Source organism: Scyliorhinus canicula, chromosome 11 (assembly GCF_902713615.1).
Source record: "Scyliorhinus canicula chromosome 11, sScyCan1.1, whole genome shotgun sequence".
Classification (NCBI taxonomy): domain Eukaryota; kingdom Metazoa; phylum Chordata; class Chondrichthyes; order Carcharhiniformes; family Scyliorhinidae; genus Scyliorhinus; species Scyliorhinus canicula.
In genome coordinates this window covers 63,711,072-63,738,145 of record NC_052156.1, presented here as the reverse complement: position 1 = coordinate 63,738,145, position 27,074 = coordinate 63,711,072, and the positions used below count along the sequence as shown (strand labels likewise).

Here is a 27,074-nt window from a genome sequence, read left to right as displayed (position 1 = left end):
AAAGACCTGGGGACACATGTCCACAAGTCTGAAGCTAGTAAGGTAAATTGAGAAAGCTGTTGAAAACACATACAGAATCCTTGGATTTATTAATAGAAGATTAGATTACAATATCAAGGAAGTTGTGCTAAACCTTCATGATACACTAATTGGTTGTCAACTAAAGTGTTGTATTGAATTTTGGGTGCCACACTTTAGGAAGGATGGCAAGACCCTGAAGTGGTGCAGAAGAGATTTATTAGAATGGTACCAGGAGGAGAAACTTCAGCTCAGTGAATAGATCAGAGAAGCTAGAGTTGTGCAGATTAAGAGGTTAATTGAAAGAGCTATTGAGAAACTGTTTCCGGTGGCTGAGGGGTCCGTATACAGAGGAGACCAATTTAAGATGCTTGGCAAACAAGCTAAAAGTGCCATGAGTATACTTACTTTACTCAGCGAGTTGTTGTGATTTGGAAGGCACTGCCTGAAAGGATTGTGGAATCGGGTTCAGTTGTAACGTTCAAAAGAGAATTTGATAAATGCTTCAAGGGAAACAAATGACAGCCCTATGGGAAAGAATGGGATTTGGGCATAATTAGATAGCTTTTCTTAAAGACAACATAAGCACAATGAGATGAAAGGCTGTGCTGTCCTGTACTGTTTCATTCTATGGTCACACTGAAGCTTCTTCAACATGTCTTTGAGAAATGAAATAATACAAAGCATATTAACTCAGTTGTTTGGTTACATTGTTTTATTTCAAACAAATTTCAATTTCCGATGTGAAATAACCCACCATTATGATTGTTAATTTGGAGGTCCACTGTTATTACTTTACATTAGCTTCTAAGTTTAAAGCACAGTTTGCCATGATTTATTGCTTGTGTTGAATGTTCTCCATAAAATTATTGATTATAGTGTTTGATTTCTTGGCATAGCACTTAACTGTAATGTGTAAAATCAAAAATATCGATGAAATTTGTTTTTGGTAGTAACATGTCACATTTATAGTGTGCCCCAAGTATATGACAGATTTTTGCCACTAATAAATTATATCTTTACACATTGCATATAAATGGACTATACAACACGAGTGCCCCGATTCGTAACAGTATTTGTTTGTGCTTTGTGTGTTCGTGGCCCAGAAAGGAAGTTTGTGTATCCTGATGATTTTCAAATTTTATTTGACAGGTTAATGGTAAGGACTTATCCAGAGCCACCCATGAGCAGGCAGTGGAAGCATTTAGGACGGCCAAAGAACCCATTGTGGTACAAGTGCTGCGCAGAACTCCACGCACAAAAGTTCTTAACCCATCTCATGAGTGTCAACTGGTAGATATGGGCACGCAGACAGACATCACGTTTGAACACATCATGGCACTTGCTAAAATCAGGCCACCTACTCCACCTGTTGTGGTACTAGAAGATTACCTTTTGCCTGACGAGTAAGTGTATATTTATTATTATAATCACTTATAAATAAGAACCAAAGTATATTTTTTCGATTTTCCTCTGATGTGTAAAATTAAGTTAAATTGTGAAGAAAGTGCCCTTTTAGTTTATGTATAATTATATATAAAAGAGCACAAATTAAGACCGTTTGCTGGACTGGAGGCATTGCTATTTTAATTGCTATCTCTAACTCATTTAAATCAAAAACTGCCATCAGCGTGGGTTAGTTGGAAAAGTATCAATTATTTTGGAGATCCCTGAAGGCATTCTATAACATTGGGTTTTATTTATGTTCTAATCTTCTCAGTTTATTTTACAGCTTTTGGTGTGTATTGCTTTGAAAGATTAGTTTCAATTTTTCAGGGTTTTTTTAACCACTGGATACTGGATAATGTGTTTTAAAACACACAAGTTGATGATTTTAATGGAGAACTAACCCCGGCCAAGCAGAGGGTGATGGCATTATCCGGGAAGGTGCAGAAGAAGGCTATTTTCCCAAATGCAAAATGATGTCCCCATAGCAAGTGGGGAAATCCCCCAGACCACTCCTTGAATGTATTGGACCCATGTGGACATTTTTCCAGTGCTCCAGAGCTTGGCCCAGTTACATAGGGTCATGGCTGAGAGCTTTGAGAGCATTGGCTGGCTTCTGACTGACCTGGTCCAGTCACAGAGGGACATAACCAAGAACATGACACACTCGCTGAGGGATGTGGCCCAGTCTCTGTGCTCCATGATTTCGGGCATCAAGACCCTGGTTGAAACGAAAGCAGGCCTCCAAGACTGGCAGTTCCAGGTGACAGTGGAGCCTCCGGAGCTCACTCCGGCCTCCCCTTGTCCCATGAAGTAGCCTGGGGGCCATCGAGCACCCCAAGGGAGGTGAAAGTCATGGGACCCAGGCCGATGCCTCCCTCTTGGGGAGGTGCCAGAATGCCTCAGCGTTTCTGAATCCCCCCCACCTGATACTGCCGCATCTGGTGGGCAGCGGGCAGAACAGGATGACACCTCATCACCTGTGACACCTGAAAGTCAGCCACACCAATACAAGTCCTGGCCCTCCAAAGGACGGCTCCAAAAGCATCTCGAGTCAGAGAGTGAGATACACAGCAGGCCGCCTCAATGTCTGATGTGCTGTCTGGGGTCACACTTAGAAGGAGCAGGAGGCTAAGTAAAATAAGGAAGTTTGACACCAGTTAAGTTTACACGGGTGCAGCACAAAGGTTAGAGGCGGATCAGGGCACACTAATGTATGTAGTCACTGTTAAACACCTTTCACCAACATTCCGACCTGCCTCGATCCTCTGTCTAAAGGGTGTGAGGGCTGGGCTAGGTGTAGAGGGTGTCCTGGGTGGGGGGTGTGGGAGGTTGGTGTTGTGAGGTGTGGGTGTTGGAAGATGGCACGGGCAGGGCGCAAGGACAATTGGACGTCCCACCTGGGGTCACCCTCCGAGGCCACAGGGAACAGCGCCAGAAGTGTGAGGCAACCTTGTCGGACAGCTTATCTGGTGAGAATAACATCACCGCTCTCCATTTGCATAACCCCGCCTCCCCTCCCCCCTCCATCACCCCAAAGAATATATGGGCCAGTGAGATGGAATGGAATGGCCAGCACGCATGCAGGGATCGATCACCCGGACAGACAGCGGAAGATGATCCTGAAGGCAGGAGTCAGACATTTGCAAATGATGAGGAGCACCAGAGCTCATCTCACAGCGAGTCGTCTTCATCCTCTGTCCCGTGGACAAGACCCACTGATACTGCCTGCCCAGGGCCAACACCCTGCAGTGATGCTGGTTGGACTGTAGAGGGGGCTGGGGGGAGGTTGGATGGTGGGATGGAGTTAAGGGGAGGATGCGAACAGCTATGGGGAAGGGAGTGTCCCTTGTGGGGAGGGGGTGTGGGGGTGGAGAAAGAGTATGGAGAGGTGGGACAGGGTGGCGGAGCTGTTGGTGGCCAGGCCTCTTGGTTGGCAAAACTGAAGGTGACGAGGTTGTCCTGTGTGCAATGGCCCTGGAACACACATTGGGCGGCCTATTGTGTTGTCCGGGCTCCATGCTTGGTTCTTCTTGGCCATCCTCCTCGTCAGGTGAGGCCTGGCATTCTTCTTCCTTCTCCAGCATGTTTTCCCCCTCTGCTGCGCGATGTTGTGCAGGACATAGCAGGCCAGCATGATGGTAGCTCTCTTTGGGCTAGATTGGAGGCATCGGAAGCACATCTTGAAGACGCCGATACACCGCTCTACTGATGAAGGGCACCCCCTGACCAGCTGGTGCTCATGGGACGACATGTATGGATCAGCCCCAGAACCTGGGGCAAGCCAACGATGGTGGCACAGCCTGCCGCTCGGGTGCATAGAACATCTGTCACAGCACAAATGAACCTGCGTAAGGATGTCTGAGGTCCTTGGAAAGTCACAGACGCATAAATGTTTAGCGCAACCGCCACTTTGATGGTTTCCGGGAGCGGGTGTCCTCCTCCATATCCCCGTGCTGCCAGGTGCGCCAACATCTGACACAGGTAGTGCAGGGTCTTCTTCGTTAGCCGAAGTCTTTGGCGGCACAGGCAGTCCAGCATCTCCTTGGAAGGACAGGCACTGACAATATTTAAGTGCCCTGCTGTCGCGCTTTCTTCACACCTCCTCCATGGCATGTTAGACGGCCAACATTGGAGCCTCACCAGCTGGCTTCTGCTCTTCTGGGGCAGGCTCTTCTTGTGCAGGGTCCTCCCTGAGCAGGTCCTGTGCCTCCAGCCTCCGTGCGTCGGAAGCGGGAGCCAGGTAGATAGCGAGCACTCCTGGCTGCACGCCAAAATTCATTCATTCATTTTGCAGGGGGGAAGAGAAGACATGTTAGCAAGATGAGTACTCTCTTGCCCATCCAAATCCAGCAGACTCCATGGTGACCCTGAGTTGGACGTTAACTCCACACGTCATCTTCTCCCCCCCCCCCCCCCCCCCCCCCCCCCCGTTGGCAGGCAGGGCTTGCAGACAGCTAGTGGTCCTGTGGAATGGACTAGCTGACAGTGTCACTGGTAAGGCCCCTGCCCTGAGAGGGGCAGTGTGCTAGGGCGGATGCCAACAGCAACGGTGCATGTATCATTTGTTTGGGGTGAGCTCCGCAATTCCCCTGCGTTCCCTGAAGTGGGGCTGTGCTTCTGATGAGTGCACTGAGGAGTGGCAGCACCTGCTGTGCCACTGATTGAGCTTGACCACGTCGATCCTGTTGATGGATCAGCTGGGGTCTGAGGGTTTCCAGAAGGGCGGCCTGGGTGGGCTCCCAAATGACCAGAGGCTCTGTGAACATTTACAGGACACAGTGAGCAGTCAGGGGCCTATAACTTGTATCAAATGGGTGCATTTGAAACAAATACCGCAACAATGGCGGCCTGAGCCAGACCACCCCAATCCTGAGGGAACACCGCATGTCCACGGAGCTTGTGACCAACTCTCTGCTACTCCCACCATCCCCGGCAGCCAGCCCCAGCAAGTGCTACAAATTTTAACAGTTTTTCAAACTTTGCTTACCTTCCCCCTCTACCCCTCAGCAGCCATGGTGCCCAATCCCCATTTGTAAATACTTGTGAACTGCATCAGCATGACTTCCGCCTGAGAGGGGCAGAGCATCACAGAGGCCCAGAGCACAGTGGGTCAAACATGCTAATCACATTTAAATGCATGCCGCCAGCGAGGGACCAGAACATGTCGCCTAAATCGGCGTCGGGCACGGACCTCGGTTTTGGCCGGACGGCCAATTCTCCGCCAGAGTACAGTTCGCCTTTGCAACTTCACAAGGCCAAGAATTTCACCCATGGATCCTTTTGGTGCACTGTGTCCTTGGTCACCTCCATGCCTCCTTGGTTGGAGAGGTTGACCTGTTGATCCCATCATTTTGCATCTCCTGTGATCCCACAGCAGAAGCTGCTGGTAAGAATGAAAGAGCTGGAGAGTGTTCAGTGATCGTTTCAGCTTCAAAATCCAAATTATGACCAGCCCTTGTAGCCCATGTCATTGATCCTTAAATAAGAAATATTTACTTTGAGAGAATGAATGCATCTTTCTGCGAGTCCTCCGTGATTGGTCAGGAAACAGGAGGCCAGATGTAATGGAATGTTTCTGGGAAATAGATACATATGCACGCTCCATTTGTACTTCTCCTTATTGGACCAGAAAGAGCAGGAATGCAGGTCAAATGGAGTCGCTCCATTTCCACTAATCTCCAATTTTAACGCCGTTGGTTTGGCATCAGATGAGGTGCCCGGCAGACTTGGGCAGATGCCTCATGAATAAATGTTAACCGTAGCCCTATGAAATTAGACTGATGCAGTAGCAGTTTAATAGGGGGCTTTACAGTGATTCCCACCAAGCTGAAACACATCAACAACATATCAGAAGAAAGAAGAAACTTTGCAGGTAAATGAAAAAAAGTTTCCTTTGTAGAGCCAGGATGAGCAGGCATGCTGCTGCAGACTTCCTCACAAAGATGTGGAACTGTATCACCTCGAGCTCACCTCCCACCCTTATCTTTAGCCCAGTTAAGTTTGCCTCTGATTTAAGTAATATTGTGTTGGTCTGGAGCTGGCCAGCTGCATTGGGATGCCCATTAAAACCCAGTTGCACCATAGTCGTCAAAGTACAATCTTTTATCGTGAGACTAACAGTGTAAAAACTGAAAGTTTCCATCAAATGAATGATTTCTAAGATTTCTATCTACGAGAACTTAATTAACACATGCTATGACGGAACAACGAGTTGAGGACAGCAACTTCTGGACTTTCATGTTTAATTTTGCAAGTGCAGACACTAGAACCTGCTTACTAATCAGCCAGTTTTGCTGTCATTACAACTGCTCAGTCTGGACCAGTATTTCACAGCCAAAAACGGGAGTATTACATTTAAGAGAGTAGAATAGGTTAATATTTCCACTCTTACTATCTGATAACTCATTCAATTACCTGAGCGACCACCATAATGTGAAATCATTTTACTGTATTGCACTATATCCCAAGGTATTCCAAATAAAGTGTTATGAAAGTACCGTGACAAAGCTGCTCAAGTCGGTTGTTTCTTGGTAATGGTCAGTTTGTTTTCCCTCATGCTGTTTTGACGATCAGAATTAAGTTTGTCTGCAAAAAATCACCTGTCAAGAAAATCCTTAGGTGGGTTGAGAGATTTACCATGCGTGAACAAATATTTACTGATTGCGAGATATGTGGTTTCTTTCATTTTCAACACGACTATGGACTACTCAGAGGATTAAATAGAATGTAAAAACTTCATTCATTTCGAGCCAACTTGAGAGAAATGTAATTGTACATTTCTATTTATTTCATAGCCTATCTTTTCAATGTTTCAATAATAGTGATTATATAATTGGCCTATCTCATAGGTCTTTACACTGTGAAATGCACTTACATCTCATGTAGCTATATACTGTATAATGGTCCTTGAATATGTTTGTGCAATGGATACTTGTTTGCTCATCCATTATCCATTCTTTTTTGGAATCCAGAATCCATTCTTACATTGAAAATTTGATAGAAAAGCATTAATCATAATAACTGTTTTACAGGTTTATATTACAGCATTATATCATTTGTTTTGGTTACCCTCCTGAACATATATTGAAAAGTGATGAAAATTGATCTTTTAGCTTTCAGTGGTAATAATATAACTTTTCAAAGATACGTGTGTTTGTGCTGGTCATTTTTGAACAGTTTTTGCTGATAAAATTACAAAATTCCTAAGTGCCATTGATCATTTTGGTGCAAAAAATATATTGCGTTCTCAAGATGGTACATTTTTATGTGTTGTTAAATACATACAGCTTTTTCAATTTCTTTTCATGTAACTGGAGACCCATAATGTGAAAAAAGGTTGGATGAAGTAACTGGAACCAGCAGGGAGAGGAGATTGTTTTTTTAATCTATCTATTTCTTACCTGCAAAATTTAGAAATACTTCCAATTACCTGAATGGCATTTATTTCAAGTTTGTAATTTCTTTAATAATTTCTCATCAAACTGTTTAATGCTGCGGACCTTTGCATCTTCCCTCTTTCGCAGTTGAGAACGGTTTGTTTATTTAATGTTATATTAACATTCAACAAAAAGAAATAGCTGTTAAATTATGATATCAGCTAATCAATGCTAATGCAAATCTCTTAGATCTACATGACTATTAATCTACGTTTTCTAACACCCATGAAACAGAGGGTGCAAGGCAGAGCAAAAGACATTGTGAGACCATCTAGCCATTTCCTTTTTATCATTTGATTTTATTTACAAAAGAATGAGTTGAATTTTGAAAGTAAACCATTGCCCTGCCTCCCACAAATTTCACAGACCTATTGATTTGATTAAAAATTTACACTCTCGTGGGAAGACGCAAAGTCATTTATGTTAAATGACCATTCACTAATATTTGACATATGCTCATTTAGTTTGAAGTAAGATTTGGTGATGAGTAATACACTTTAAAGCTCAGTTACAAAAATGTTCTTTGCATATTTTACTTCACTCATAATGAGAAGAAAGCAAATGACTTCTTTGAGTTAGTGCAACAGTGAGGGGACAGAAATAATTTGCGTCGGTCCACTTATTAACCAAGAATTCCTCACTGATCTTGTCATGTTAGTTGTGCATGTTTATTCAAAGTCTTCACATTGGTACTGGGCGGCACAGTGACCCAGTGGTTAACACTACTTCCTCAAAACGCTAGGGACCCGCGTTTTGATTCATAGCCTTGGGTAACTGTGTGGAGTTTGTACTCTTTCTTTTTATTTATTTAGCAAATGTCCAATTGCAGAATCACATCTTATGTTGGACATTGTGCTTTGTGTTTGGAGCCATCGGCTGATTGAGTACTGTGTGTACCTTGCCCATTGCGAACAGCAGAAGAGACATGCTGATTGCAAGAACACCACTTTTGAATCCTGAGATACCGAAGCAATCCGTGTCCAAATGTAGCAAGATCTGGACAATATCCAGGTTTTGGTTGACAAGTGGCAAGTAACGTTCACTCCACACAAGTGTCAGGTAATGACCATCTCCTACAAGAGAGCATTTAACCATCAACCCTTGATATTGACTGACATTACCATTATTGAATCCCCATTGAGGGGGTTACCATTTACCAGACACTGGACACACCATATAAATACTATGGCTACAACAGCAGGTCAGAGGCGAGGAAATTTGTGGTAAGCAAGTCATCTCCTGACTCTCCAAAACCTGTCCATCTACAAGGCACAAGTTAGGAGTATGATGGAATACTCTCCACTTGCCTGGATGAGTGGAACTCCAATAATGCTCAAGAAACTCAACGTTATCCAGGACAAAGCAGCCCGCTTGATTGACACCCCATCCTCCACCTCCACATTCACTCGCTCCAACACCAACACACAGTGACGTTATGTGTACAATTTACAAAATGCACTGCAGCAACTCATCAAGGTATGTTTGAAGCATTTTCCAAAGTCTCTACCACCTAAAATGACGAGAGCAGAAAATACATGGGAACACCACCACCTGAATTTCCCCTCCAAGCCACATACCATCCTGATGTGGAAATATATCACCATTCCTTCACTGTCACTAGGTCAAAATCCTCGAAAGCCCTTCCTGACAGCACTCTTGGTGTACATGCACCACATGGATTGCAGTAATTCAAGAGGGCAGCTCATCACCACCTTCTCAAGGGCAATTATGGATGGGCAATAAATGCTGACCTAGCCAGCGACACAAAAGAGCAATTCTTTTTGAGTGAAGCATGTGTTCAGTGCAAACATTTGTATAAAAATGAACCTCAAAGCTGTTTTCATATATGTGGAGTAAGTTTGTATCTTTTGCTATAAAGAACAGAAAATGTGACTATTAATATGTATTAATACTGCAGTATCTCTGAAGGATATACCTTCAGTGTGACACTGAGGAATGGTAGAGACATGTGAAGCAATGCTGTCAACAACCCTTTGGTGTCGGCCCCAAAGCTGGAAGTGTCGTGAACAGGGCGGAACATTGTGCAATCAACAAACATCCCCACTTCAAACTTCTGATGGAGGGAAGGTCATTGATGAAGCAGCTGAAGCTTAGGAACTCCCTACAATGAGGTCCTGGAACTGAGATGATTGATTAAAGACCTCATGCTTTTCTATTGCTTTTCGTGAGCCTCTGTGAACCCTACTGCTTTAATGGCAACTATTGTGGGAAGAGTGATCAGTGCTGTAAAAGTCTGAATGGTGCCATCAAGATGAATCTTCGGGATGTGAAACCTGGACTAAAGGAGAATAGGATTTTAATCATAAATCAGTAGAAAAGCACCAGAGATGGATTTTGAATGCAGTCACAATGATTATTCAGAGGAGTCAATATGCTGGGTTAGTACCTTGCAGTTCCTGTCATAACACCATCATGGGAGAAACAGCAGCATGTGTACTGCAACAGGTCAAGGAGAAGACCTGCTGAAGGCAACTAAGAAATAGGCAACAATTAAACCCTGTCAAAACCACCCACATCCCAAGAGCATGCAAAAATGTCAACAATTCTGGTTGGAGCATTTCAAGTTGTTCCTCTGAGACTGTACAGTGTAGGGTAATAGGTTATTTCTAATTGTTTAATATGCGAATCTTATACAGTGTACATATTCACAGCAAGTGCTCTCATGTACAGCCTTGTGTAAGATGGAACCAGAGCAGTGTTCCGATAATGCTTGAGTTTTATATACCCCTGCAAACATATTATATATTCTATACAAGTCAAACAATACCAAGGATATTATATGGTGGCGGGGGGGGGGGGGGGGCTAAATAATGAATGAAAAGTCTCTACCTTTGCCTGAAACCTTTGTGAAGATCACAGACCTCAACCAAGCAGCAGCAAGGCCGAAATCTTATCGGAGATTTGCCAGATATGCACTGCATCGGGCCTCGCTACGAAAGCAAGGAGTGACCAGGTGTGTATGTTATTATATGCAATGAGTGACAGTGCAGATGATACCACACAGGGTATCAAAGCAATAGATACATAATTCATTCTTGGAAAGAATTCCATTTTTGAGCTGGCTAAAGTTAACAAATGTACCCAACATCAAGGGGAAAGTAGTGATCCAGTCATAAATTATCTGTGTAGACTTACAGGGAACTGTGCACATGGAAGCTTGAAAGATGAATTGACAAGAGGCAGAATCATTGGGGGAGTATCTGGTGATGCCTTGTCCGACCACTTATCAAGAGAGATCTGTGATTTGAGGTGACAGAAAGAGCCCCATCTCAAAAGCAGCTGACTCCATAGAGTATGTCAAATATAAAAAAAGGGAAAGCTGCCATTAATGAAAAAAGCAGGGGAGACAGCAAGAATGTCCATCAACAGCCCCAGCTAACCGTAATTGGTCTAACGGGAAAAAACAGTGGTGAAATTGCCCTACCAAAAAAAAAAACGAATACCATTTATGCGAAAAGATGGGCCACTTCCAGTTTGTGTGCCATAGCAAGAAGCTTTCAGAAGATGGCAAAATCCATGAAGCAGACGATATCCAGGAACCAAGCAGCAGCTACTGGAGTGCCGATATTCTAGTGGAGGGAAATAAGACACACTTTAAGTTAGACACGGGTGCAGCCATTTCAGTTCCTTCCGATGCTGAAATGTGATTGGGGGGGCAAGTTCTCTTCAGCCATCATTCAAAAACTATATGGATGGGAAGGACTGAACTTGAGGACATAGAACTGAGCACAACCCACCAATATTAAGAGGGGAAAAAATCACTTCCGAATCAGAGTTCCTCGCTCTTGAGCAGGAAAGCCTGTACCCACTTACATCTAATTTGAAGAGTGGAGGAAGGAACTGACAAGTCAAAAAGATCAGCCTAAAAACTTCAATGCTGAATTTCAGGAGCTATTCACAAGATTTAGAAAGCTGAAGACCTCATACCACATTGCTCTGCATCCTGGAATAAAGATTCATGACACTAGAGCGGGAGTTGTGCTGTAATGTCTGGAGGAATTGGGATTTACACTCGGCGAATTCTTTGCAGCCGATTGTCACTGTTCCTTGGGTGTATTGCCAAGACATCCAATGGATCCACAGAAGACTAAAGCAATCAAGAAATTTCCAGCTCCTCACATCATGTCAGAGCGCCAGAGATTCATGCATGGGTATAGCAAACCAATTTCAAAAGTTGCTGCCCACTGTTGCTGTGGTCAGTGAACCACTATGTAAGCTGTTATGACAGGTCAGTACGTGGTGCCGGGAGGAAACACAACAGAGGTATTTTGAGAACTTTTGAAATTGTTTTGCTATCAAAGAGATGCTGTTTTCACCTGATATTTTATTTCACTGTGACTCAGCTACCCACTATTATGGCTGCAGGTGTATCTTCTACAGGACTGGGAGCTGTGTTCTTTCAGATAAAGATGGATGGAAAGCACAGACCAGTTTACTGACAGACTGAACAGAAGATATGTGGAGAACAAGAAAGAAACACTATCTGCAACATAGGCTTACGAGACATTTGAAGATTATGGTCTGAAGTCTCAACTTAAAGATAGAAACAGATCACAAACCCTTAGCAATTATAAGCAGTTGAAAAGATGCCTCCATGAATACAATTCAGACAGGTTGATGAAGTTAGATGCAAAGACAAGATGTGTTTTGAGAAAGCAGCAGATGCTTTATTCCGTATTCAGTGGCAAGGCCTGAACTAAGTGATGTAACTTGTTGAAGTGGTGGAAACCTTTTTATCGGCAATAATCAGAACTCAGTAACAAGGTGAAATCAGAGATGCACAGAAATCTGATGAAGAATGTACTTGGGTCAGAGAGTACTGTGTCAAAGGATGGCCAGCATCCATCACTCAATCCCATTCTCAGCCGGTGCTACGAACTTAGGGCATCTCAGTGTAATTAATGATTTACTCATTTATGACGAGCATGTGGTCATGCCAAGAGTTCTGAGACTCGACATACAATTGCATCAAGGAGTTTTGAGCATCACAAAATGGCGAGTCAGAACTAAATATTATTTTTGGTGGCCCAGTCTCTCAAGGTTGATGGAAGAGATGATATGAAGATGATGATGTTACTTGTGCTATTCTTCATCAGGAGACAAGAGAATCATTAATATCATCTGCCTTTCTTCATGACCATGGGAACATCTTGGGATGGACCTCTTTGAGCACAGAGATACGATGTTCTTGATTGTAGTAGAGTACTAATCCATATGTCTACAAGTACAGCAACTGCAGGGTCAGATCTCAGAAGCGGTAATTACATTGCTAAAGAAGATATCTGTAATAGATGGAATCCCAGACCTTGCAATCTCAGACAATGTACCACAGTTCACCAGTGGATACATTCACGGCATTGTATAGATTTCTCCATCTTACCAGCTAACCAAGATATGCTCAAGCCAATGGTGAAGCTGAAAGAGGAGTGCGGAGATTGAAAGTATTGCTGAAGAAGAACAATGCCATTCAATCTTCATTTCTGAGCTTTTATTCAATGTCATTCCAAAATGGTCTCTATGTGACCTCCTTGTGGAAAGATACTGAGAACTCAAACTCTCTCTCTCTCCCTCTCGCACAATCACACGGGTGCACACGCACACTCTATCTCATGCCAGAGGTACAAGCTGATGACTTAAAGTGAGAGGGGAAGAGGACAAATATTGTTCCAGCATTGAACCTGCCAAACCTAACCAGAAGAGCCAGTTTGGATCCGAGACCAAACTCGCTATGGACAAGTGGTTGAACAGACACCATGTTCACTGCATCCAAACTGAGCACTGTACGGTGAGATGGTACAAATGTGCACTTGTTGCTGTACAGAAACAGCCTCTTACCCTGTGGAAGCTGTTATCTATCCAATCGAACTGGCCAGAGATGCCGTATTGATCCACCAATCCAGATGGCAACCTGACAGGCGAACCTGAGTCATCTACCAGCTCCCATTTGGTCCGGAAGAGTCTGAGGCTGCGTGCAGAACCTCCACCCTACCCCCCTCCCCCCGCCTCCAGGGTCCCCTCCAGCGGAGGAGATCCCACAGCGGAATCACAGAGGACCTAAGAGAATAAAATAAGATTATGGAGTGCAACACACCTGTGTGGTTTGTTTGGTCTTTGCATTATAGAAATGGGAATTAGAGGACAGTAGGTTAATTCTAACTGTTTAATATACTAATCATATGCTCTGTACATCACCACAGGAAGTGATAAAATATCATTTGATTTTCTCTCTTGTAGAAGATGTCACCAGAGCAGTGAGATGAGTTCCAATAAAGCTTGTGTTTTATATTTCTGTAGGCTCATTATAGAGTCTTTAATAGTCAAACAGCACCAAAAATATTACATAATGACCAAGGATTCCTTGATTTTGACACTTTCTGCTAGAATTAATGGAGCTTGTTGTTACACCGTAAACAACAATTCTGTTGTTTTGTTTGGGAAGTGTAGCTATTGGGCAATACTGACAATAAGGAATCCTGCAGATCCTTTGTGTGTTAAATAATTATTGATTTGCAAGATGTTCTTTGTGCTCTATAAAAAGCAAGGGGATGCGTGCTGTGCCATGCAGTACATTTTATAGAAGCCAGTGGTATGTTTCCTATATAAGCATGTGTTCTGATACAACATTCCCTATACCAACAACAAAAATACAACCACTTCTAGGCCATTTAAGCCTGGAAGTACAGACTCCAACTGTGACTATTTCGATCCCTTTTCTTAGTTACTCGAAGCACTCTCAAAAAAAATGAACGTGGTTCTTTTGTGTAATGAAATCCACTATAGTGTTGTTTGCATCATCTCCAGTTATTTTGTTTTGGTATCAAATTATAATTGAATTAAAAATGTGAATCACCTTATTACCATTACTTTCTTTTCATGGTAGGCACCCATCAGGACAGGATTATTATGATTCAAATGACTTCTTAGGATTGCAAACTGAAATGGACAGAGAAGAATTAGAATATGAGGTGAGCTCATTTTATGGAGGTCGGCAAGACTGTTAAGTCTGGTGTCTTTTAAAACTTTGAAGATTTTCTTAATTTTACTGTAAAATATTTAGATGGCTTTCTTGACCTTTCACACTTAGTCCTGCACTTGGTTGATTCACACATTTTTCCTTGTGTACATAATTGATGATTTGTACTTAATAATTATGTTAATGATGCAGGTGGCAGCAGAATCTATCATTTTTTTGCAAAGGACAAAATATCAATATTTCAATCCACTGTGTCAAAACTGCCTTGAAGGAAGACAGGACATACATCTTTATTTTTTGGTCTGTAATGTTTAATCAATAGAATCTTTAATTATAATATCAGCCATGGAGATTAGATCAAGAGTAGATGCAAGTCGATATAATGGTGAAGTACGCCACTTCTTCCGAGGACTGATGCTAACACATTCCACAATTGATGTGTTAATAATTCTTCAGGCTTTTGATAGTAATGTGCTCTCCAGAAGATTAAGATTTGGCTCCTGTTACATTTGATATATTTTGAAACCTCATAATAAATTGCAAAATCTCCAACTGTCATTAACTGTATAACAAGTTGGAATATTTCTATTTTCAAGTAATCAATTTTCAAAGTTGCTGTTTTTTTATTATAAATCATCAACACATCAAAGCACCAGCTGAAATCAACACATAAATTGTAATAGTTAATAATTACATTGCAACAGTAATGTGTTATATGAAAAGGAAAAATATCAAACATAAATGTTGAACTTTTTACTGTTCATTCCTTTGTGATGATGTGAGCCAAGCCATTAATAATGGTGACTTTGATATACTGTGTGGTGGCAAAAGGTGAGCGGTGCAATGACACAGGCAGCTGAGCATTGGGAAACTCTTAATGACCTGATAGTATGTCTTGAGCCACTAAAGAAGCTTGTTCAAATCTTGGAAGACTAAGATCAATGGAGAGGTCAAAGTACTAACAAAGCAGAGCTCCAGTACCTTTCTCAGTTACTTTTTGTTGTCCGTTGATAAATGCTTTTGAACAGACCACAGAGACACTTGTTCCATTTACTGTAATGGAAATGTCGAACCGTGCAAGAAAAATATCGAGTCAGCCTTATGGGGTTTCTCTCCAATAGACGTGCTTGGAATTTAATTGTGGTAGCAATGTAAAGATCAGCTATTGTTGAAACCTCTCAAATCAACAGTTTAGTGCAAACAAGCTGGATTGGCAAAAGGTATTTCAATTTCTAAAAATGCCTTTTTAAGGAGCTGAGGGATGCATTAATGTATGATATGAATTTTGTTGTCAAGGACGACTTTTAGTCAAATATCTCTGACGTACGTTTGTAAGTACTGGTATCTTCCGGAGAGCATAAATGACGGAAAATAGTCACTTAGTGTCAAAAGTTATCTTGATATTAGTTTTCAACACATTAACATTTTAATATTTTCTATAGTAGATCAAGTTTCATATTGTCTTAGAAATATATTTTAGAGGTGCAGGCACATAAAATTATTGTGCACAATAAATTAGTGTACAGAGAATCGAAAGTTCATAAAACACACAAGTTGCATGTGATTTGAGCAATTCCTAAGGGACTACATACAAGTCCTGGAGCATATAGAACAACAAAGAATTGAATTGGGAAACACCACCAAACTTTAGTTAGTTCTACCTGAAATGCATTCTCTGAGGAACATGCTGCAAAATTGAACTCTGTTTAAAAACGTAATGGACATTTGTCTGAAGCATAACGATTGTAATTTTTAAAAAAATGTTGCAAATCAATTCCAAGTCAGGATCCCAAAATATGCCTTTTGTTTGTTGCCTTTCCAGTTACTGTATACAATATTGGTTGGTAAAATCCTAAAATGCAGCTCATAGTTTGTAGGAGATTATGGAAACCTGTGTTCCTGTAAACGACCCTCAGTAGGTTGAAGGGAGTTGGATGGCACTATGACCCTGCCTAACATTGATTAATGACCAACTCACAATTCAAGAGCCCCAGGCAGTGGGTAATATTTACCATTTTATTACCTGAAATGGAATAACTTCTATCACATTTAATAGGCTTATAGCTGTCATTCCTTTCTGCAGTTGATATCAAAGCTAATCATCTGGATTTTGTTTCTCAAGATACTGTTTCGACACTTTTCAAATAATTTATGTTAAAAAACAAAGAACACTTATCAAATTGATTGAGCATGTATAAAAGTCAGCAGATATGTCAGTGGCACCTTATCTAGCAAATTACACATGTTGGCAAATCTAGGACAAAGATTGCTGGTCTGCCTGTCTGCTTGGCAGCTGTCATGCAAAGCTGTCAATAAATAATGTATTTTTCAAATTGTCTTAATGGCCCTCTAACACTTAGTGATAGACATACCTCTCAGTCATCTACAATCGGAATATGCAGTTATAGTGAGACACACACCTTCTTGTCAACTGTAGTTGCACCAGATCTCTGATGCTATATGGTACAGACTTTGATGTGTCACGCATTAACTACAACTCCTTGGAATACAATCCAATTCCGATATTGAATTTTTGTTGTGGATTGCAGTTTCAGTGATGCATTCTAGCCCAATTTGTAATTTCACGAGAAGTCCAATATCTTCTCTTGATCAATATCCTCTCACAGTGTTTATACAGGAAATACTGGGTGACACTCTCCGCTCCCCTAGCCGCGTGTTTCTCGGTGACACTCCGTTCGCTGGCTCTACTCCCTTGCTTGTCAATGGGATTTCCTATTGAAGTCACCTCATGCCGCAGGGAAACCGGCTGGCAGGGTGCACTGCTGGCAGGAGAAGAGAATACTGGCCATTGTTCTTTTAACCCCTCTTTGGAGGAAAACAGGCACTGTAGGAAAAGATTGGTGATGAATGACAGCCCGTCTGTTGATTCAGAGACTTATGTGCAAGGGTGACCCAGAATTGAACTGACGTACAGCAGTGCTGAAAAGGCATCCCAATTGTGATCTCAAATAATGAGCAGAAATTTTATTTTGAACTTTAAGCTTTTAAATGTTTGGTTTTTTTTGTATGTAAAATAATCAAATAGTTTCACATTTCATAAAGGTTAAATATTTTAAATTCAAAATAGAATGTTGATGTGAAGAAAGATTCTCCAAGAGAATGCATTTCATCTTGAGCAGCAGTCCAAAATGAAGGATAGTAAAAAAAATCAGCCCTTTTTACACCCCACCTGGCTTGTGTTCTGCTGAAGTCCAACTTTACACCAATTGAATTTTTATATCCATATAAAACACACATATATGCATGTACATATATGAAGGAAGGTAAAATTCAAATAAATTGCCTGTAGTCAAGTTCCATTTTATTTTGGAGCTTGAGATGTATTGTATGATGAGTCGGTTAAGGAAATGAAATATATTCCATTTCGAATTATTTCACACTCTAACCATGGTAATTTCTTAAAAATGTGAGGTTGCTGCAACATTTATTGTAGACTTATCTTTTAAAAGAAAAGCTACAGAAGAAAAATTAATGCATTTACATAAATAAAATATTAGATTTCTAGTCAAGCCATTGTCAGCAACTATTTAAAAGTATATACATTTCCTTCCATGGACTTTTGACAGCTCTGCTCCAGAATACCATTCAAAACATGGGCATGCAGGTTAACTTGGTATTAATTCAATGGAAGATGGTTTTTCTATATGAATCTGTCACGCTCGAACAAAGTGATTGAAACTCCATCAAGGTCTTTGTTGCATGATGCATAGTGTTCCTGTTGAGTGTTTGCAATGTCACTCTAGTGGGAGAAACTTAACCAAAGGCAAATAAAATGGAAGCATTGTAATCAAATCTGAACGTCAGATTTGAATTTCAGTGAGAAGTCAAACCTGCTGAATTCTCTATCAATTTGGCTTTGATTAGGAAGTAGACCTGTACAGATTGCACAGCCAGGACAAGCTTGGTCTCACAGTATGCTACAGAACAGATGATGAAGATGACATGGGAATATATGTAAGCGAGGTAAGAAGCACGTGTTGCATTACTTTTAAAAGAGAAATTTGCTTTTGGCTGCAGTAACGTGTACAACAGGAATGACGAGGTCCGAATTATTCAGTGTAGAATATTAAATTGCCATCACTGTCATGACTTCAACTTTGTTATTTTTCAGCATGTCCACCACGGGTTTTACCAAATAAAACCATCTAATTGTCTAATTAAATGTTGACTCCTTGGCAACAGATAACAAAAAAAAGTGCACCAACATTTCACGTTTTAGGAAAGGGGATTTAAAGCGAGTCTCTCAAAAGAATAGTCAAACTCAGCAATGCAGGTTTTTAAGTATAACTAGAGGAGGTTCAGTATTGCTGTCACTTAGGTTATTGATGCTGCTGATTTCCATTAGTACAACAGAGTGCAAATAAAGTGTGCATTTTCTATAAATACCATGCATATAGATCTCAGCCAGTGCAATAAAACCTAATGAAATGCAACATTTTGAAGTTGGCGCTTAATTCGGAGAGTAAATAAAATTGAGTATGAAATTAATTGTCCAAACCCAAGTTAATTTTGTCACCAGTCACCCAGAAGGCAATGAACGATATTTTTAAAATGCCTTCCCCTTGATAGTGCCCAGTTGCTAATGACTGAGATATTGATTATTAAGTTTCTGACTTTTTTAACCTGATTTTGTGCAGATTTTGATGGGAAAAATGTGAGAAAAATATCAAGTTTAACTTGGATGGAAAACTAAAACAAATAAATACTGAAGTATTAAAAAAAAATGATTAGGCACGAAAATAAGCACATGAAGACAACCTTAAATAAATAAACCAATCAATCAGAAATGACTTAAAAAAGAAATGCGAAGTGTTCAAAATTTGCAAGGGGAAAGGTGAGGCAAATAAAGGAACATGTTAAAATTCAAATTGTGGGGAAGCAAAAGGGGTCTGGAATTAACAGTACCTCCAAAGACAAAACAGAACGAGCAACCTGATATATAACAGATATCAAGTATTCAGAAGAGCAGATCCTACCTGCTGAAGCCCCTGGACCACTTTGAAGAAGTGTACCGTGGATCTGAGACAATTGGCCGCAACTTCTTCAATCTAATTTGACATCAGTGCTTCAGACCAGAATAAGTGTATTCAACAGAACCCTGAAATATAATTTCCCCTTCCACTTCCTTACAAAAAGGTATCATATTAAGCCCTGGCATTTGTTTAGAAAACACAATGATGGCTGTAACGTAAGGTGGCTGTGCAGGACATTTACCTGCCTGGGTCTCCTCTGGCTCCAGCTCCACTTCCTGGTGTTTTTACTAGGATTGAAAGCTCCAGGAGCACTCTTTTTCAGGCTGCCAATTAAAGGTGCAGTCGGGTCCCGTTAATGTAAGAAAGGTGCCCGCCTCTTGCCTTAACTGGTTAAAATTGGGAATAGTAGCTTTCCAGCAGGCAAATGGCCTGGGCAGTTTTAACTGTCCATCAGTTAGGATGCTACTGGAGGGAAGCCCCTTAACAAAAACAGAAGCAAAATACTGCGGAAGCTGGAGGCCTGAAATAAAAACAGAAAGTGCAGGAACGTTCCGAAGAATAGTTCCTCTCCACACATGCTGCTAGACCTGCTGAGTTTTTACAACACTTCATCTTTATTGAAACCAAAAACAGATTTTATTTCAGGAAGCATCAGAAAGTTGTAAGATATGGATTTGCAACATAATTATTTCTGTGTTGATCTACCAATCTTACCTGGCTGAGATGCAGAACAGGTGTATATTCCCCCCCCCATCAAAAATGAGAAAATCTTAATCACTGCTGAACCCATAAATTGTCCGTGGCAGGGCAGTTCAGCAGAATTGCGGACAATAGTCCTGCCCTCAAAGAAGAAAACAATGATGCAAAGTAACATTGGAAAGGAGAGCAGGAAAGAAATGATTGAACTGAACTTTAAATAAAAAAACTGTTTATTTTCAGATTGATCCCAACAGTATTGCAGCAAAGGATGGCCGCATAAGGGAAGGGGATCGAATAATTCAGGTAAAGAATTGCTTGCTCTATTAACATAGGTGTGACTATTTGTATTTGTATCTTTATTTATACATTTTAGAGAAATTTCTCGCAACTTGTGCAGTTTAGTAGCGACGTATTGTAAGGGTCCTCCCTGTTTATTCCCTTATTTCCCCATTCTTTTACTGTGCCATTATCATTTTGAGCCTTAGATGATTAAGTCCAGCAGCAGAGAGAATTAGGAATTCATATGTTACAGGAGAGAACACCCTGCCCGTCTGCTTGTTTGAACAGGAATTTCAGACCTTTCGGCACCAGAGAGAGATGGGGTGGAACTCTGTTTGAAGAATTGGCAGGTGGCCAATGAACTGACCAAAAGGCCGTATTCTGCCCGGTAACAGGTGGTGATTGGATCCTATCCCAATGTAATTATTTTCAGAGTCCCAAGGAGCTCAGTTTGACTCCTAGCAACACAGGAACAAGGTCCTGCCCTCACTCCGCTGTTTTCTCCAGAAAGGTTGTGAGTGCTGTATTCCTGAATGAATAAATCTGCAGGAAAACAATCACAGGCTGAAGACAGAGAAAAGAACCTTCTCTCTCTTTCTCCAGAAAGGCTTGCTGTATTTCTGAAACTACAGAGACCTGAATGAATGTACAAAAATCTCAAACTGAAATCAAAGTTTGAAGAGGAATAAGGCACTAGAACCTACCATCCGAAACAAAGACTCTTTTTCCCTTTTAGTTATGATTTTTGTCCCCTCTCCCCTGTATTTGTCTCCCTTGTGAGTGTGCGTGTGTACAGAAGGTGGGAGGCAAGTTAAGGTGGAGAATTAGGAATTAGATAATAACTAATCAGTTGTATTTGCTGCATATTTCATCATAGTTCTTGTTATTAATAAAGATTCATTGTGTTCCCATTCACAAACCTGAGCCGGGATTCTCCCCTATCCGGTGGGGCGGGGGGTCCTGGCGTGTTGGAGTGGTGTGAACCACTCCAGCGTCGGGCCGCCCCAAAGGTGCGGAATTCTCCGCACCTTTAGGGGCCAAACCCTCACATTGAGGGGCTAGGCCCACGCCGGAGTGGTTCCCACTCCGCCGGCTGGCGTGAACGGCCTTTGGCGCCACGCCAGCCGAGGCCGAAAGGACTTCGCCGTCCGGCATAGGTCCGCGCGTGCACCGGAGCGTCAGCAGCTGCTGACGTCATACCGGTGCATGCACAGGGGAGGCAGTCTCTTCCATCTCCGCCATGGTGAAGACCATGGCGAAGGTGGAAGAAAAAGAGTGCCCCTACGGCACAGGCCCGCCTGCCGATCGGTGGACCCCGATCGCGGGCCAGGCCACCGTGGGTCCCCCCCCCCCCCCCCGGGGTCAGATCGCCCCGCGCCCCCCCCCCCACCACCCAGGACCCCAGAGCCCGCCCGCGCCGCCAATCCCGCCGGTCAGGTAGGTGGTTTAATCCACGCTGGCGGGAGAGGCCTGTCAGCGGCGGGACTTTGGCCCATCGCGGGCCGGCGAATCGCCGCGGGGGGCCCACAGACCGGCGCGGGGGGCCCGCTGACCGGCACGGTGCAATTCCCGCCCCCGCCGAATCTCGGGGGGCGGAGAATGCGGGACACGGTGGGGGCGGGACTGACGCCGGTCCTGGCGATTCTCCGACCCCCCAATCCTGCCCCAGGTGACTGTAATTATTGGGCAGCCAAGAGCCAAAGACTTTGGGTATTTTTCTAAGCATTATCGGTTAATTCACTTGTGTTGTGACTCCAGGTCAAGTGGGGTTGGAATTGACCACACACGAATGCAGGGTGTCGTAGTAGTATTTAGAGGAAACCAGAAGAAAAGCTCCTGTTCAAATTTATGCAATGAATATGGTACATGCTACATTGTTTTAAAGTTGTAGAAATGCAGTTAGGCAGTTTCGATAAGTATGACAACCAAATTATTGGGGCCTCTGCTTTTAGACACAATTGCGACAAGCTTTACAATGTTGATTGCTGATGCTTTTCTTTCTGAGAAAGAAAATCAAATTGAAAATTGTCAGGGGTTGGCTGCTGCATTTAGGTCACTAGTTGGAGTCAGACTTGAGGTGGGTCAGTTATCAGATCACTTGTCATTTTTGTTGTTAATTCCTGTGTATATTCAATGCTGCTAAGAAGTTACTGCTGAATTTCTGAGGCTGGAGCTCCTGAACAAAGGAATGTTTGTTTTAAACCTGAAAGGACAAGAGTTTGGGTTCCTGTTTATTGAAACATGTCATTATGTAATTCCCCCATTTGGAATAAACTAATTAATGGTATTTGTCAAGGAAGCGCAGAGTTTGATGGCTAATCACTACCTTTCACTGTTTCGATCAGCCAGTTCCGTTACATTTAAGCCAATTGAATAGTGATTCCTTATCTTCTGCAGATAAATGGCATTGAGATCCAAAACCGAGGGGAAGCTGTGGACCTGCTGACCAGTGAGGAAAGCAAAAATATTTCTCTGCTTTTGGCACGGCCTGAGATGCAGGTAAGGGAATTTGTCTTTGTCGCATAGACCACTCACTGTTAATTTACGAAGTCCTTCCGTGAACCCCAGCTTATCTTGGGTACGTGCGCATACTCACTTACCTGCACCAGCACAACCATAAAACCACAATGTATCCAGTTTTTTAATGAATGAACATTTGACAACTCGGGAATTAAGGAGGAAACATTATACATATAAATGTGTGCGTATATACATTGATATATCAGTTGCTTTCAAGGAACACAGTCAAAAGAAATCTATTTTTTATTAGTATAGTAAAGGGATTTCATTATTTCTGAATTAAAAATAACGTTGTGTAAAAATTGTTGAAGGTGCAATTATCCTGTATCGCCTCTCGAAAGCAAGAATAATAAACACAGGCACGCTAGGAATTATCCGAGAGTTTCTTATGCTTGATAACCAGAACCTTGCTGAAGGTACAGCAGCAGAGCAGGAGACGCCCTGAGGAAAGCCTTGGTGATGGGTTTGAATGTGTGTGTGATCTGAATACAATCACTTTCATTAATATGAAGTTATCATTTCAGTCTTATGGGCTTGCTATCCTTTTACTTCATTCAGATTTGTGCACAGCATTTTATCACATTTTTGACACATCCTTCAGGCCACTCTAATGATTGGGCTGTGTTTTCCCAGGTTTTTTGAGACGGGTTCAGGGTGGACAAGTTCCAGGAAGGATCATTTGGGTTGAGAACCTAATGTGATCCCGTCTACTTGCCGCTCTCCGGGGCAGTTTGTTAGTCCACTGGGGAACCCCTGTGGGTCTGGAGGCTAATTAGAACATAGAACAGTACAGCACAGAACAGGCCCTTCGGCCCTCGATGTTGTGCCGAGCAATGATCACCCTACTTAAACCCACATAACCCGTATACCCGTAATCCAACAATCCCCCCCATTAACCTTACACTACGGGCAATTTAGCATGGCCAATCCACCTAACCCGCACATCTTTGGACTGTGGGAGGAAACCGGAGCACCCGGAGGAAACCCACGCACAAACGGGGAGGACGTGCAGACTCCACACAGACAGTGACCCAGCCGGAAATCGAACCTGTGACCCTGGAGCTGTGAAGCATTGATGCTAACCACCATGCTACCGTGAGGCCCCGAATTGTGCCAGTTCAAAAGACAATTAAGAGGTTTTTTGAGCATGGAGTCCCTCTCTGTCTACAGCGCAAAGTTTACAGGCTACATTGCAACTTGCCAGGTTAGAGAAGCTGAGGGCATACCACAAGTCATTGTAAAGTTAAGCTGAAATGATACGAGCCATAGAAAGAGTGAAACCAGTATGTCTGAGGTCAGCCACAATGAAAGGCTTAGGGGAGCATTTCTGTCAGTCAGAAGTCACGGATTTTATTGGGACAACAACTTTACACGATTATTGCATTTGCTTTGCACACCCCTTGAGGGTCATCTCACCTTATTGCCTGTGTGGCTTCCCTGTGCCATGGGTGTAAATGTATTGATTTGCCAAATCGCTAACAGCAAGGACTTTCAACAAAGAGTAGTTTATTCACCACTAGCTCAGCAGCTACTTCAACACATGTGCTCTGTCCGCACTCCCAGGGATAGCTCCTGCCACATGACATCTTTTGTAGCTGCATTCTCATGTGACCACTCGGCCTACAATGGGGGTCTACAAATGTTGATGTTGGTTGCACCTCTGAGGAGAAGCTGCAGCTTTCCCCAATTCAGCAGCAGTTGCCTCTCCACAGACGCATGCAGTTGCATATTACAGAGAGTCATAGAGGTTTGCAGCATGAAAACAGGCCCTTCGGCCCAAGTTGTCCATGCCAGCCAGTTTTTACCACTAAGCTAGTCCCAATTGCCCACATTTGGCTCATTTCCCTCTATACCCATCTTTCCCATATAACTGTCTAAATGCTTTTTAAAGAGAAAATTGTTGTTCCCCCTCCACCCCCGCATAAACCTATGCCCTCTAGGTTTAGACTGCCCTACCTTTGGGAAAAGATGTTGACTATCTATGCTCCTCATATTTTATAGACATATTTCAAGACACGGTGGACTTTTTGCAGACTTGTTTTTAAGCAGCCTCCACTTTATGAACTTTTACTTGGACTGCAATTAATGAAGCCTCTTTTGTTGCAAGTTCCATAGAAGTAGCGATCTCTACTGCAGATTTCAGGGTTAAAGGACTCGCAGTCAGCAGTTTTCTCTGGATGACTTCATTTCTGAGTTCACAGAATCTGTCACGAAGGGTGGATGGGTGGAATCTCAGATTAGGATTCTTGCTTTTCATCAATGTGCCATGGGTCACCTGGGTACTTTTATAATAGAGCATCACATTGAGCTGAAGTTATACTAACTGCAGAATGAAAGTGCCAGCAATGTTGACACTATTTACTGGAACCTGCCCCGTTACTCATGTTTCAATGCATTCAAAAGATTGACTGAAACCTCACTCCGAATGTTGCTGCACGATCAAAACCACTTCACATAGAAACACAATAATGTAACTGCAGTCTAATTTCAACACCAACAGGTAGACTAAAAGGAAAAGAATTATCAAAATTAGAAGGTCAATTAACAGGGATATACTTTAGAAATATTAGTATATTACAGTTATTGTCATTGTAAAACTGATTTTGCTACAATGCTCTTGGTTCTGAAATTGAATCCAACTCGAATAATTATAGCAAACATCGTCCTAAAGGAAACATGTTCTGAAAAAGGTGACGTTCAGCATGTAAGATTTCTAACGAATTGCCAGAGATAAGAAAATGTTGATCACTTTTTAAATTTATCAGTCTATTTAAAAACAGAAAATTCCCTGTTTAGAAATGCTTCCAGCATCGGAAAAATAGTGCTTGATCACAGTTGCACAGGTTTGTTGAGGTGTCCATTTCCATGTTTATTCCGTGGACAATTGTTTATATATCTCTGCACCATCAGCTCTATTGTGTGGGCTTGGAAGAGGTTAATTTGCTTCATTTAATGTTAAATCCCCCTCTTCAACTGGACTTGTAATTCTTGTGATTTCTGTGGATTCAGTTATAACATGACTGGTCTGAACTGGTCCCCATGCCAGGTCTTTGGAGGAAAGGCTTGCTTGTGCCATTTCTGGTCCTAAAGAGGAGTGAGTCTTGTGGAAGTCCATGAGTTTTAGAGATAATGGGATGATGGTGTTTGTTTTTAAGTAATGTTAAGACGAAGCTGCCATCAACTTCCAACAACTGCAAATGTGCAGTCACATTGTATAAATCCAATACCTCAGGGACTGCAGCGGTTCAAGAAGGCAACTCCCTATCACATTCTGAAGAGCAACGAGGGATTGGAAATAAATGCAGCGATGCCCACATCCCGTAAATGAATTTTAAAAAAAGAAGTTCCTGTCTGAGTTGCCCTGCTTCTTCAGAAACTGAACAATACTGAGAGACTCACCATTGAAATATGTGGAATGAGCTGAAATTGCTGAACTCACGTGATAAATGTGAACCAAAGTTGCCAAAAAATGGTGGGGTTGTCCATTCTAGAGAGAATACATTTTTAATACATGATAAGTCTTGGCTCCTGCCAAGTGCCCTCTCTGTTACTTTAATGAATATAGGGCGTAATTCTCCTGCTGCGTTGCGCTCAAGCGAGAGCACAGCGCGGCCGAAGAGTCCCGGGAGAGGCCTGCAAAGAGCCTCCTGACAGGCTCTGTGCCTCGTGAAATTCACCGGAGTTCCGCAAGTTAGGACTCCACCCCAAATGGGAGGGGAATCGAATGATGCTCGTGCAAATAGATTGTAAAGCTACGTACAGCCTACCTGCCTGGGATCCGATGGTTTTCCTCAATTCTCCGGCCTCCCCAGGGAGGCTGCAGCCCGGCGCGGGTCCACACAAACGTGGACCAGGCGGAATGGCGTCTGGGAGGGGGGGTCCTCTTGGGCCATCGGAGACCCCTAGATGAGAACATAAACATAGTACATTGAATATACAGTGCAGATGGAGGCCATTCGGCCCATCAAGTCTGCACTGACCCACTTACGCCCTCACTTCTACCCTATCCCCATAACCCAAAAACCCTTCCTAACCTTTTTGATCACTAAGGGCAATTTATCATGGCCAATCCATCTAACCTGCACGTCTTTGGACTGTGGGAGGAAACAGAGCACCCGGAGGAAACCCACGCAGACACGGGGAGAATGTGCAGACTCCACACAGACAGTGACCCAGCAGGGAATC

The 27,074-nt window shown here is 42.6% G+C and overlaps 1 protein-coding gene across 3 annotated transcripts in view; it reads left to right on the top strand.

Annotated features, from left to right (window-relative positions):
• Positions 1 to 27,074, top strand: part of pdzrn3b (PDZ domain containing RING finger 3b) — a 322,095-nt gene that overhangs the window by 268,747 nt on the left and 26,274 nt on the right. For all 3 annotated transcript variants that reach the window (XM_038810681.1, XM_038810683.1, XM_038810682.1), the window contains 5 exons: positions 1,171 to 1,424; positions 14,305 to 14,389; positions 18,283 to 18,381; positions 20,331 to 20,393; positions 22,767 to 22,868. In XM_038810681.1, the coding sequence (XP_038666609.1) occupies positions 1,171 to 1,424; positions 14,305 to 14,389; positions 18,283 to 18,381; positions 20,331 to 20,393; positions 22,767 to 22,868 (603 nt within the window). The remainder of the gene's footprint in view (positions 1 to 1,170; positions 1,425 to 14,304; positions 14,390 to 18,282; positions 18,382 to 20,330; positions 20,394 to 22,766; positions 22,869 to 27,074) is intronic.